Raw genomic sequence first — 13130 nt, 5'->3', positions numbered from 1 at the left:
TGCTGCGGCTCAAGTGGTAGAGCTCTAGCCTTGAGCTGAAGAGCTGAGGGACAGCATTCAGGCCCAGAGTTCAAGCCTCACAACCAACCCCCCCCCCCCACCCCAAAAAAAAAGAGAGTCTTACAGGGAACTTTCCTGCCTGGGCTGTCTTTGAACTATGATCCTCAAATCTCAGCCTCCTGAGCAGGTGGGTTTACAGGCATGAGGCTGAATTGATGATTTCTTTTTTTCTTTTTGTGCTGGTACTAGGTGCTTCAGTGTAGACATTTTAACTTGTTCAATCAAGGCTGGCACTCTACCACTTGAGCCGTAACTTCACATCTGGCTTTTTGCTGGTTAACAGAAGATAAGAGCCTCTTGGATTTGTCTGCCTGCCCGGGCTGGCTTTGAGCCTTGATCTCTCAGATCTCAGCCTCCTGACAAGCTAGGATTACAGGTGTGAACCTCTAGCACCCAATAATGATTACTTGAGAGGGCCAGGAAGATCTGAATCTGCAGCTACTTTAGCCTCTGGGTGCTGTGGAAGGGCAGGGCCTTGCTGGTCCTACAGAAGCAGTCATGAGAGTAGAGGAGTATTGCACAACAGTTTCTTGTTTTTTCTTTTTTTGCCTATCCTGAGGCTTGAACTCTGGGCTTGGGAACTATCCTTGAGTTCCTTTTACTCAAGGCTAGTGGTCTACCACTTCAGCCACAACAACACTTCCAGCTTTTTCGGTGATTTATTGGAGATCAGAGTCTCACAGACTTTCCTGTCCAGGCTGGTTTCAAACTGTGATCCTCAGAGCTCAGCCTCCTGAGTAGCTAGGATGATAGGCGTGAACCACTGGCACTTAGCTTGCAAAGCAATTTCTAACTGATGGGACTATAGCAGAAAGAGCCAGCCTGGTGCAGAGTTCCAATTGGGTAGAACAGACAGAGGCGGAGCCTCTTATTAACCCCTTCCCCTCTGATACTGGAAACAGGTAAAGCCCACAGGACTACTACACTGAAAACCCAGGGTCTCTCAGGGCTGAGGCTGGCTTGGAACCAAGCTACGGGTCCTCATTTATTATGACTATGTAGTTTACATTCCTCCACCCACCTCTGGAGTCCAGAGGCCAGAAAACCTCTTGGCTTCTCTGCCAGACCCTGGAGCTCCCCAAGAGCAAGAATGTGACGGGTTGACCAGTTCACGTAGAATGGCAGGGCTTCAGCTGCCCAAGTGTGTGTGTAGCCACAGCACGACATTCATGAAGCTGTCTGACTCCACTTCCACCTCTGACAGTGCGTGCGAGCTTTTAGGATAGAGCAGGAGCCTGTAAAGGGTGGGGGGGGGGGGGGGGAGGCAGCAACATCTGGGGTTGGAGGAAATCTCCCCTGCTTACCTGCCCACCAGCTACCCCAGGGCTATCCTGTGGCACTCACCGAATAGGCACATTCCGGGCCTTGAGGGCACGATAATACTCTATTCCCTGCCTGAAGGGTACACGCCGGTCCTCCTGGCCCAACATCAGTAACACTGGAGTCTTTACCTAGGGGTTGGGGAGCAGGGGAGGGGGAAGGGCACAGGACAGTAGTTAGAAGCTGGGCTCTCTCTTCTGGATGGGTTGAGTGGCAGCCTGGAGAAAGGAGGAGGGCTGAGTACCTGAGGGATGTACTTGATGGGTGACTTGTCCAGCATCTCTGCCCACACACTGAGGTCGGGCAGGCACTCGTTGCTGTAAGAGAAGCCGGTCTCCACCACACACCTGCAAGCAAGCGAGTTGTTGCAACCTCGGGAATCCTGAGGGGAGACCTGCAGGGGGCGCTCCAAGGGCATATGGGCATAGAGGACAGGGACGTGTGGATAGAGAGACTCACCAGTCAGGGATATCAGTGGAGCCCATCATGGAGGCAATGTTGATCACAGGGTTCCGGGCCACACAGGCTCGGTAGGTCTCTGGGTACTGACCAATCAGGTGGCAGGAGAGGAAGCCACCGTGGGAACCACCCATCAGGGCCACTCGGCCTGCATCAAAATGCTCCTCCTGGAGCACCTGCTCTACTGCAAACTACAGGGGAGGGCAGAGCATGCTGTAACCAGACGAATAATATCGTTCTCCTGATGTCCAACCCTCCAGTTCTGTCTCCAGAAGCCCCCCCAACCCCTGCTACCTGGACATCCTTCACATCCTGGTGGCCCACGTTGCCTGGGAGGGAAAGGATGCTGTCCTGGCCAAAGCCCGTGGAACCGCGATAGTTCACTGAAGGGGAGGGACAGGGTATTCAGGCAATATTCTCAGCCCCTCCCGGATACCACAGTACACATCTGGGAAGTGGACCCTGGGACCAAGCTGTACCACAGACCCACCAGGGGGAATTGACCAAAGGATCTGAGTCTGCTACTCAATAATCACAGCATTCTTGCCAAGCAAGTCTCAAAATGAATTCACATGATCAACCAGGCCACAGAGCACTTGTTGGCTCAGAGTGGGTCCCAGGTTCTGGTCACTAGAGAAAAATAATCCAGGCTACAGAAAATTCCCCTCCCCCCCCCCCCCCCCCCCCCGGCTTATACAAACCAGGCGCAGCCCAATCACTTCACCCCAATCCAAAGAGAGTTGTGCAGGGACCTTCCTTGCTTACCTAGCAACACTGCAAAGCCCATCTTACAAAGCATGGCGGGGAATAGCATCCAGGCAGCGACAAAGGATGAATGTGGTCCCCCTGCAGAGACAGGGAACAGAGGGTCAATGGACCAGCTCAGAGGAGTGGGTGAGGGGGAAGAGCACAAGGTTTCAGGCAAAATGCCTACCGTGGGGCATGACCACCATGGGCACCTGCGTCTTATCCGGAGGGCTGCTGGGCTGCAGAAGGATTGCTTCAAAGTCAAGGCCAGCTGCAGGGAGAAGGCAGCGGGGAGCAGGATCAACGCAATGCTACCTCTCAGGGACTTCCCCACTAAGGCCCCTGTCTGTAGCTGTAGGTCTGGGGGCTGACCTGTAGAACACAGACCTGCCTTACTGCCTTTGTCAAGAAGCCTCAATGAGACAGGACAGTATTCTGGGCGATGGGTGGTCACACTATCCTTGAATGACTGTATGAGGTCTCTTTGCTTTGGGACTTAAGTTTTCTCATCACAAATGATTTGGCCTGATAATACCAAGTGCAAGTGTTCAGATCCCCAGATGGCAATCCCCATGACCACAGACTAGAGGAACTCCTAGGAAACTCAGCCATGTGAGCCAGGTGGTGATACAAGAGCTGAAGGATGGCCCAGCTTACCATACTGCACGTTCTCTTGCTCTGGGGGTGGCTGTAGCACCCGGATGTTCCAGTGGATATCAGAAATGGGTTCCGCCTCCTCCAGGGACACCCATGACACCGACTGCTCCTTCCCTGCAGGAGGCAGGAACCCAACTTTCTGCCAAGGGGAAGGAAAGTGTCACAGGTGACCTGGCTATGCCTTCCCTGACCTTGTTTCTTCCCAGTGTAGAAGATGGGCGGCTCTAACTGCCCATTTAATAAGCTGGGGTCTTTCTGCCAACCTCCAGAGGATAAATACAGCATGGACTCTCTTCTTTTTGTTGTTTTCCTTTGGTCAGTCGTGGGGCTTGAACTCAAGGCCTGGGCACTGTCCCTGAGCTTCTTTTGCTCAAGGCTAGCACTCTACCACTTGAGAAAAAGTGCCACTTGTGGCTTTTTCTGTTATATGTGATACTGAGGAATCGAACCCAGGGCTTCATGCATGCCAGGCAAGCATTCTACCACTAAGCCACATGCCCAACCTGAGCATGGACTCTTGTTGTGTGAGTGCTATATACCCAAGGTATTCACAGGCACATATGAACACCTCCCCCTTCCCTGCCCTCCTTAGCCTCTAAGCTCTGCTTTCTACCTGTGCTTTGTAATGGCAGAAAACTGGGCACTTCCAAAGTGCCCTGTTCAGGACAGAACAGACCCTGCCTAGCCCATGAGTTCCTCTCCCATGAGTTGCAAACCTTATGAATCATGCTGTGTCCACGTACCAACACTTACCAGGTTTGGGGGCAGGCTGGGTGTAGAAAACTGTACCACCATAAGGTCTTGGTCAATCATCAGTAGCTTCCAGCTTCCACCTGACCCTCCTGGAGAAAACACAGGCCCACTAAGTGTCACTAAGAGGCAGCCACATTTTCCTGTGCTATCTGTAGAGTTCCAGATGGAGACTCTTCAGTGTCCCATCCACCCAGAGAGGTGTCTCTCACAGACACTCAACTGCAAATGGCCCTGGATGAGTGCTTAGTCCCTGGTTTATCTGGTAGACACTGGCTATGTCCAGGAACTGCCAGACATGGCGACATACTAGGTTACAACCTCATTCTACCCTCCCCTCAGTGGGAAGGGATAGCAATTGGGTCTAGGGAGTAGAGTGCGGTATGAAGGCAGGGGGAGAAAGAGGATGACTGGCAGATCATGGCCAAGAGAGAGGTTTAGGGTTTAGGGTAGGGGTGGGGCCAATGTGTGGAATCTGGGCCAGGGCCCATGATTGGACGCTGCAGCCCCTGAAGATATGGTATATTGGCTGGGGCAGGGGCAGCATGGACGGGATCCTCAAAGGACTTATTTAAGGCTGTAGAATGGCCAGTGGTGAGAGTGTTACTTCTGGCTCACACTCTAAGTGATGGCTGGCTGGCTCACCAGCTCTGGCCCTTGCCTCTACTGCGCCAACTCTGCTCACCAGCTGTTAGGGAGACCACACTGCCTGTCTGCGTGTCCACAGCAAATAGGTCCTAAGGCAGAAGGGAAAGATAACATGAAGTTGTACATCCAAGAGTTCCTCACCTCCTTTCTAGCTTCTTGGGGACCCTAGGGCCAAGCTATGACCAAAGACACCTATGTGTAATGTCTACTTAGTGCGGTAAGGAGTTGCCTGAGTGCTTAGGTTAAGGGACAAGGTAACGAATGCCATGGAGTTAATGTGAAGCCAAATGATATACCTCAAGGAAGTGTGGCATGACTGAATGCCTTCACCCTCATGTCCTTACAGTATATTCGGGAACTCATTTTAGAGGCAGCTTTCTTTTATCTCCTGGCTGGAACAAAAAGGTCAAAGGCTCTGCTGCTGGGTACCAGGGTACCTAGTCCTTCAAGGGGCCAGTGAGACCTAGAGCTGGGTATTACCTCAGGGTCATGCATATGCCCTGCCCCAGGTCCCAGGCTTCTAGTAGTTGATTTGGAGGAGTTGCTTATCCGCACAGTGTGTGGCCTTTACCTGCCGGCTGCGCTGAGCAGAGTCAAAGACCACTCTCTGGCTGTCAGCTGACCAGCATCCTAGAGGCAGAAGGCTGCAGTAGATCCCAGAGAAGCTCTCTGCAAAGATGGGAAGACTTGGTATGGATCCAACCGTGTAGGTTGAAGGGATCAAGACCATGGGTGGGGCAGGCCAGGCTACTGGGGAATGGACCAGGGTACCTATAACATACGTAGGATGGCAGTCCCACAAATCAGGGCACCGGTGGTGAAGAGGAGGTGACTGAGCTGGGGGGGCGGGGGGGGAGGATAGAGGACCCAGAAGAGGCAGAACTACTAAAAGGAAATGTCCTGAGTTACTTCCACGGGGCTTTTGGCAACATCAGGGGCTATAACCAAAATCTCTGTCCATTATGGGCCTGAGTGTAGCACCTGGCACAGGGGCTCAATAAATCCTACCCTTGAATATCATTCCCTATTTAGCCCTCACTATAATCCTACAAGGAAGGTCAAGACAACCATTCCCTTCGCAGATGAAGAAATGGAAGCTCCCAGGTCCTGTCCAAGGACACACAGCTCATTTGGGGCAGGGCTGAGATTCAGATCTAGGTCCTCTCCACTTCATCTCTGAATCCCAAAGAGAAAAAGAGGCCATCTCTGTCTGTCTGTCTTCCTCTCACCTTTTTTTTTTTTTTTTTTTGGTTAGTTATGGGGCTTGAACTCAGGGCCTGGGCACTGTCCTTGAATTCTTTTGCTCAAGTCTAGTGCTCTACCACTTTGAGCCACAGCTCCACTTCCGGTTTTGAGGTGGTTCATGGGAAATGTTTCATGAACTTTCCTTCTGTGGCTGGCTTTGAACCGGAAATCCTCAGAGTTTAGCCTCCTGAGTAGCTAGCTAGGATTACCAATGTGAACCACTAGCACCCAGCTCTCTCTCTTTTTTTTTTTTTGTCGGTCGTGGGGCTTGAACTCTGGGCCTGGGCGTTGTCCCTCAGCTCTTCAGCTCAAGGCGAGCACTCTACCACTTGAGCTACAGCGCCACTTCCAAAGACATAATTCATTTCTTTTTTTTTTTTTTGGTCGGTCGTGGCGTGGGGCTTGAACTCTCTCTCTTTTTGTGGGTGGTGGGGATTAAACGTAGGGCCTTGTACAGGCTAAGCACTTAGTAACAACCTCACTGTAATCCTGGAACTGTCCACTCAACTTGGCCCTTGGGCTTCCTGGAACTTTCTGGGTGGCTTCAGAAAGCAAAAGACTTCCATTGCTCATGTCCTTGGGACGGACCAGATCCCAAGCAGAGCTTGTAAACACCTGGATTAGCCAAGTGCTACTTTTCCAGTTGACAAAGGTTACTGAGCTGGGACTGAGGACAGGGTTAACAACACCCCTCAGGCCCAGAGACCCCCTCTGACATCCCAACTTAGCGAAGACCCACTCTAAGGCAATGATTTTCCCCAGTTACTGGGAAAGATAAGAAGCCTAATTGTGAATTTCAATACAAGGATGAGAGCATCTAAATCTCCAGTCTCAGCACTAGACAGCTTTGCTCCCTGTGGAGGCTGGGCCCAGGGCTGGCCCAGCAGGAAGCCCAAAGAACCCAGGAAGGAAAAGCTAGGCACAGATGGAGCATACAACAGAACTCACAAACAGCAGAACTCACAGAGCTATAGGTGCCACCGAATCTCCACCCCCCAACTCCCCAAACCAGGGACCCCCCCCACCTTACCTCCTAGTTGCCGGGGCACAATGTCCACCACCACTGAGGTGACCTTGGTATACCAGTCATACTGCAAGAGAACACAATGGTCAGATCCACTAGGAAATGGGCAATGCAGAGATCTGGGTAGCCTCAGGGGAGCAAGGGTGTACTAGGGCTAAGTCTTATGTATTTCCTTTCCTGATGTCCAGAGGGGTCTCCTATAGGCATGTCCCTCTGACTTTCACTAGGGGTTTAAAGCTCTTCCTGGGACTGTGTAACACCCTACTACATCTAATTCCTTGCAGAGCCTAGCTCTTTGCAGATGAGAACCAAGGACAGGAGCTTTTTTTTTTTTTTTTTTTGCCAGTCCTAGGGCTTGAACTCAGGGTCTGGGTACTGTCCCTGAACTTCTTTTACTCAAGGCTAGCACTCTACCACTTGAACCACAGAACCACTGCTGGCTTTTTCTGTTGATGTGGCACTGAGGAATCGAACCCAGGGCTTCATGCATGCTAGGCAAGCACTTTACCACTAAGCCATATTCCCAGCCCAGGAACTTTTTTTTTTCTTTTATGGCAGTACTGAGGTTTGAACTCAGGATTTCACACTTGCTAAGCAAGGGTCCTACCCCTGAGCCATACCTCCAACCCAGAACACAGGCTTTAATTCGTGTGTGTGTGTGTGTGTGTGTGTGTGTGCACCAGTCCTGGGTCTTGAACTCAGGGCCTAGATGCTGTCCCTGAGCTTTTATATTTTTGCTCAAAGCCAGTACTCTACCACTTGAACCACACTCTCACTTCCAGCTTTGTGCTAGTTAACTGGAGATAAGAGATAAGGGACTTTCCTACCCAAGCTGGCTTTGAACTAAGATCCTCAGATCTCAGCTTCCTGAGTAGCTAGGATCACAGGTGTGGGATATAGCCCAGAAGGCACTGGTATAGATGCTGTCATATCCGTATCAGCACTCTTAGTCTCCCAGTTCCTGCCTTGAAAAAACAAGCAGCAACACAGCACTCTTCCATAGAAGAGGACAGCCATTAAGGATCCATGGGAAGAAGCTCCTGGCCCTTATGTTCTCATTTAGCTACTAGGAACCTGACACACTGTTGGTTCCCTCTTCCCATCCCTGGAGAAAGGGCTCATTCTGTCTGTCAGCTCCTCTTAAGCAGACACTGGAAAAAGCAATTTATTTTATTTTATTGCCAGTCTTAGGGTTTGAACTCAGGGCTTGCGCGCTGTCCCTGAGCTTCTTTTGCTCAAGGTTAGCACTCTACCACTTGAGCCATAGTGCCACTTCCAGCTTTTTCTGTTGACGTGGTTCTGAGGAATCGAACTCAGGGCTTCATGCATGCAAGGCAAGCACTCTACCACTGAGCCACCTTCCTAGCCCCGAAACCAAAATCTTAATTGTAAACTTGAGCACAGGAACTAAATCCCTAGGCCAACCTGGTTACTGGGATCATATGCCCTTCTCCCCACCACCTCCAGCTTACCAGGCACAGCTGGCTACACTGATGATGAGGGACCAGAGAGGGGTACTGCAGGTAGACGATGCGACACTGGTCCGGACTCAGCCGAGGAGAAGAAACCGCCAAGGAGTCACCTGAGAGGAGTTCTGAGCCACACAGAGACAGGTGAGAATCACACACACATTGGCAAGGTGAACAGGTGCCAGCAAAGCAACATGTGGGCAGTAGCCACTTACCACATTTCCCCCCAAGGAGGTCCACGTAGTACAGTGCTGACCTGTAATGGGCAGACAGACACTCAGCTTCATGACGGGAACTGCGCAGGCCCCAAGCTCATCCCACTTTCCTTACCTGCGATTGGTGCAGAAGCGGATGCCTAACCGGAAGGGCTCATGCCACCAGCCCACAAACACCACACCAGTGTCACCCGGGGCCCAGAAAGCCTGTAAACAAGACCAGAGGGGCAAATAGGAGCAAGGGACAGTCGTGCAGCAAGGAAACCCCAGACTTTAGGAGGGACATAAGGCAAGTGGCTGCTAACCTGTCCCGGGGATACATTCTCAGGGACCCCTTCAAGCACCGAGATGTTACCGCTGTCGACATCCAACACGCAGAGCACAGGGATGCTTTTAGAAACCATGCTTTCTCCCCAATCTTCATAAAATACAAACTGGTCCCCCTGCGAACATAGGAAACTCAATGCCTGTCTGCAAGGTACTGCCCCGCCTCCTAAAAGCCAGTGCCCGATTCTGACAGGTGCTCTGTGGCAAAGAAACACACAGAACCCCGGATGTGGTAAAGCCTTCTAGTCTGGCCACACTACAAGCACCTTAATGGTCTGGTCTGGCTTCTTCGGCCTGGCTATGTCATCATCGCTGGTACTGACGTCCAAGGCTTTGGTCTGAAAGAAGGACTCCGCTTTGGGGCGCTTTTTCTCTGCCACATATAACAAGTGTGTCTCCGAGTGGGACCAGGATAGGCAGCCAAAGCAGTCTGGGTACAGGGAGGGTGGATCAGGGAAGTGTCCAGGGTTAATGGCTGCTCCTCCTGTCCACCCTGCCTGAATTACCGACCAAGTGCCTCACCATCCTCATAAACAGGCCCATGCTTCTCCAGTGCTGATAGGTTGAAGCTTTTAAGCTTCCGATTCTTCTCCCAAACCTGAAGAAATCTGAGTGTCAGGATGCCTCCTCCCCTCAAGAGAGCTCTGATCAGTGAGGCTGAGCGCTTCTATCACCCACCCCCTTGTCCTATCACAGACCCACCTCCAGGAACTGCTTCTCCTCCCCAGAGCCTGTGCCTCCAGCCTTACGTAACACAGCTTTCATGGTGCCTGATGGCGATTCTCTGCTCATCATTCTGAGGAAGATATGGAGTAGCAGGTTAGGATTGTCTCCTACTCCCAAATAGTCCTGTGCTGTTCCCATAACCTCCTAGACAAGATTCTTGAGGTTTGGATACTGTATCAGTCCTTATAGTACCCCTAACCTTAGAATTGCCTTGCCTCTCTCCCTCAGCTTCTATTCTACTCTCTTCAGATTCCCAGGGCTCTATAGGCTCAAAGCTGGGCCTAAGTTTGGAATAAGACTCCAGTGCTTATCCGATCATGTTAATGGAGACCAAATGAGCACCCAAGCAATCAAACACTTGGTGCCAGGCCTCCCTCTGGGCCCTACCCACACCTAAGTGTCTGTGGGTATTCATAAAAGGTTGGCATGGCAGATAGCTTGCTCATAAGCTTCCTCCCTCAAACTTACTCCCCCCGAGTCTCCACACTGTTGCCCGCAGGCCCTGCAAACACCACTGAATCTCCATCATGAAACACCAGGTACTGGCGACAAAATCGGATATTCTCCATACGTTCCAGGTCCCTCTGGGTCCATTCTGCAAGGAAAAGCATGAGGCTGCTCAACTTGTCTTGGCCAGGAAGGACCACTACCCTTTTCACCCAAGAAGGCCCGGATCCACCTCTCCCAATCAGCCTCCAGACAACCTGAAGGAACGCTGGACAACACTTGGCCAAATCCAGGCCTTCAGTGTCTCCACTGACAGTTGCTTGCATAGAACTCATTGCTACCCCCAGCGTCTACTCTGGGATCTTAAGAGCAGCCTGCCATGTGTATGGAATAGAGTGGCAGGGGAGAAACCCTACAAAGCATAACCCCTCGCCGGGTGCCAGTGGCTCATGTCAGAAATCCTAGTTGAGATCTGAGGATCGTCATTCAGAGCCAGCCAGGGCAGGAAAATCCATGAAACTCTTATCCCAATGAACCACCAAAAAGCTGGAAATGGAGCCTGTGGCTCAAGTGGTAGAGTACTAGCTTTGAGCAAAAACAAAAAAAACAAAATACAAATCAGGGACAGTGCCCAGACCCTGAGTTTAAGCCCCTGGACTGGCCAAAAAAAGTATCAGAGAAGAATGTAGACTTGGGCACAAGATGTATGCTTGGTGGTGTGGGGAGGGGGTCGCTGGGGGGGCTTGAACTCAGGGCCTGGGCACTGTCCCTGAGCTTCTTTGGTTCAAGGCAGCACTCTACCACTTGAGCCACAGCGCCACTTCTGGCTTTTTTTTTTCTGTGGATGTGGTACTGAGGAATGGAACCCAGGGCTTCACACACGCTAGGCCCTGGGGCCACCTTCCCAGCCCTCTGATCCTCCACACTCCATGCACTTTTGGACACTCACTAGCATAGCTACCTGTGTGCAGGGAAGGGGGTCGGGGGGAGAGGAGGGGATGTCCTCCAAGCCTCAGTTTCCTCCACACATTTCGTCTGCACAGTCCAGCAGTGAAGTCCCCCCCCGCCCCTCCCCTCCCCTCCTCCGTCCCCCTCCGGCCCACACACACCCGTGTGCACGGTCCGATAGCGGCCCCCGTACTGCGTGGTGACCTCCGGGCCCAGGCAGGCGGCGCTCAGCGCGGGCTGGCGACTGAGGGCCCGGTACAGCGCCGCCGCCTCCTCGGGCTCGCTCAGCAGCACCTGCGCAGGGGACACACCAGGATCAGACTCGGCCCGGCTTGCACAGACCGCCGCGGCCGCCGCGGGCCGAGCCCTCACCTGACGCTCCATGAAGTCTGCGGAATCTCGGGAGTGCTTAAGACCCCGGAAGTGAGGCTTCGGGAGGGGAGGGGCGGAGCCGGCGACGACCCCGCCCCGTTTCCGCTAGAGCCCGCAGGCGCCCGGGAGAGGGGCGGGGCCTGGGAGGCCCGGGGGAAGAGGCCCTGGAGGGCAGGGGGGGAGGGGGGAGAGGGGAGGGGGGAGGGGGGAGGGGGAAGGGGGGAGGGGGAGAGGAAAGGGAGCAGGAACCTGGAGGAAAAAAAGCCTATGTCTCTTTTTTTTAATTAATTGATGGATTAATTTTGCAGGTCCCAAGGCTTGAACTCAGGTCCTGGGCTGTGTCACTCTGTGCTCAAGGCTAACACTCTACCATTTGAGCCACAGCACCACTTCCAAATCTATCTATCGATCTATCTATCTACCTGTCTGTCTGTCTGTCTATCTATCTACCTATCCATCCATCCATCCATCCTTCCATCCATTTATCCATCTATCTATCTATCCATCCATCCACCTTCCGTCTATCTGTCTGTCTATCTATCTATCCATTCATCCATCCATCCATCCATCCATCCATCCATCCTTCCATCCATCCATCCTTCCATCCATCCATCCATCTATCTATCTATCTATCTGGGCCTGGGCACTGTCCCTCAGTTCTTCAGCTCAAGGCTAGCCCTCTTACTCCTTGAACCACAGAACCACTTCTGGCTTTTTCTGCTTATGTGGTGCTGAGGAATCGAACCCAGGGCCTCCTGCATGCGAGGCAAGCACTCTACCAGAGCCACCTTCCCAGCTCCTCCCCCCTCCCCTCCAATTTATTTATTTTATTTTATGTATCTGTTTTTGTCGATTGTGGTGTTTGAACTCAGGGCCTGGGCACTGGTCCCTGAGCTCTTTTTCTTTTTTTCCTCAAGGTTATTAGCACTCTGCCACTTTGAGCCACAGCTCCACTTGTGGCTTTCTGGTGGTTCATTGGAGGCACCCCCTGGCTAGCTTTGAACCCTCAGATCTCAGACTCCTGAGTATCTAAGATACAAGAGTGAGCCACCAGCAGTGCCTAGCTGCTTATGGCTTTTTAGAGGTCAGGCTGGACAAGTGGGAAGTCTGGGAGTTTATTGAGCACACACACACACACCAGCCTTTTATTTCAGTGGAGGCAAGAGAGATCATGGAGGAGAGAAGCTGTCAGGCCATTGAATACAGGAGTGTAGAGGAGCAAGGTAGGCGGGGCTTGAGTCTGGACAGGACAGCGAGATTAGCAGCCAGGTCTCTAGAATGTTTGAAGGGCCCAAGAGGAACGCAGACCAAATGGTCCTTGAAGGGGAAAGACAGGAGCTGAAAACAGTGATCCTGAGGCTCAATGAAAGCCTTAAGGATGCAGGACTCTACAGAAGCCAGAGCCTGTCCATGTGTGGTTTTCTCTGAGCTCTGGGGATGATTGTGAGGTTCCCACCCACTTTGCGATAAAACATTCACCAGATGGTGCCAGGCCCATGTTTTGGCCTGGGAGGGGAATGGGGCAGGTCCCAGAGAAACATACAGAGCAGATTTGTGGATCAGATATTGAGCTCTCAGGGTCAAGCTGCCTCTGCTTATCAGTCACCAATCCTGCTCCTAGAGATATCTGTCCCTGCAGCCTTTACCCACCCTTTTCAGTGGCACCTAGCTAGGGAATCCACTCATGAGTGGACTATGCCCTAAGCCATCTTCCCC

The 13130-nt window shown here is 52.2% G+C and overlaps 1 protein-coding gene across 1 annotated transcript; it reads right to left on the bottom strand.

Annotated features, from left to right (window-relative positions):
- Window positions 1-1001: 1001 nt before the first annotated feature.
- Apeh (acylaminoacyl-peptide hydrolase) lies at window positions 1002-11471 on the bottom strand. Its single transcript, XM_042666010.1, has 22 exons — window positions 11415-11471; window positions 11204-11336; window positions 10116-10242; window positions 9624-9717; window positions 9444-9519; window positions 9188-9351; window positions 8900-9037; window positions 8710-8801; window positions 8595-8635; window positions 8383-8504; window positions 6917-6977; window positions 5213-5310; window positions 4679-4730; window positions 3997-4085; window positions 3244-3382; window positions 2774-2857; window positions 2605-2685; window positions 2134-2222; window positions 1840-2030; window positions 1625-1727; window positions 1405-1511; window positions 1002-1295 (listed from the first exon to the last, which is right to left on the bottom strand). Exons 1-22 carry the CDS (start codon window positions 11424-11426, stop codon window positions 1190-1192), a joined length of 2199 nt encoding a protein of 732 aa, XP_042521944.1. The 5' UTR covers window positions 11427-11471; the 3' UTR covers window positions 1002-1189.
- Window positions 11472-13130: the final 1659 nt, after the last annotated feature.

Source organism: Dipodomys spectabilis, unplaced genomic scaffold (genome assembly GCF_019054845.1).
Source record: "Dipodomys spectabilis isolate Male_0828 unplaced genomic scaffold, ASM1905484v1 ptg000360l, whole genome shotgun sequence".
Lineage (NCBI taxonomy): Eukaryota > Metazoa > Chordata > Mammalia > Rodentia > Heteromyidae > Dipodomys > Dipodomys spectabilis.
Note: the sequence above shows the minus strand (reverse complement) of the source record. Positions and strands in the feature narration are given on the sequence as shown.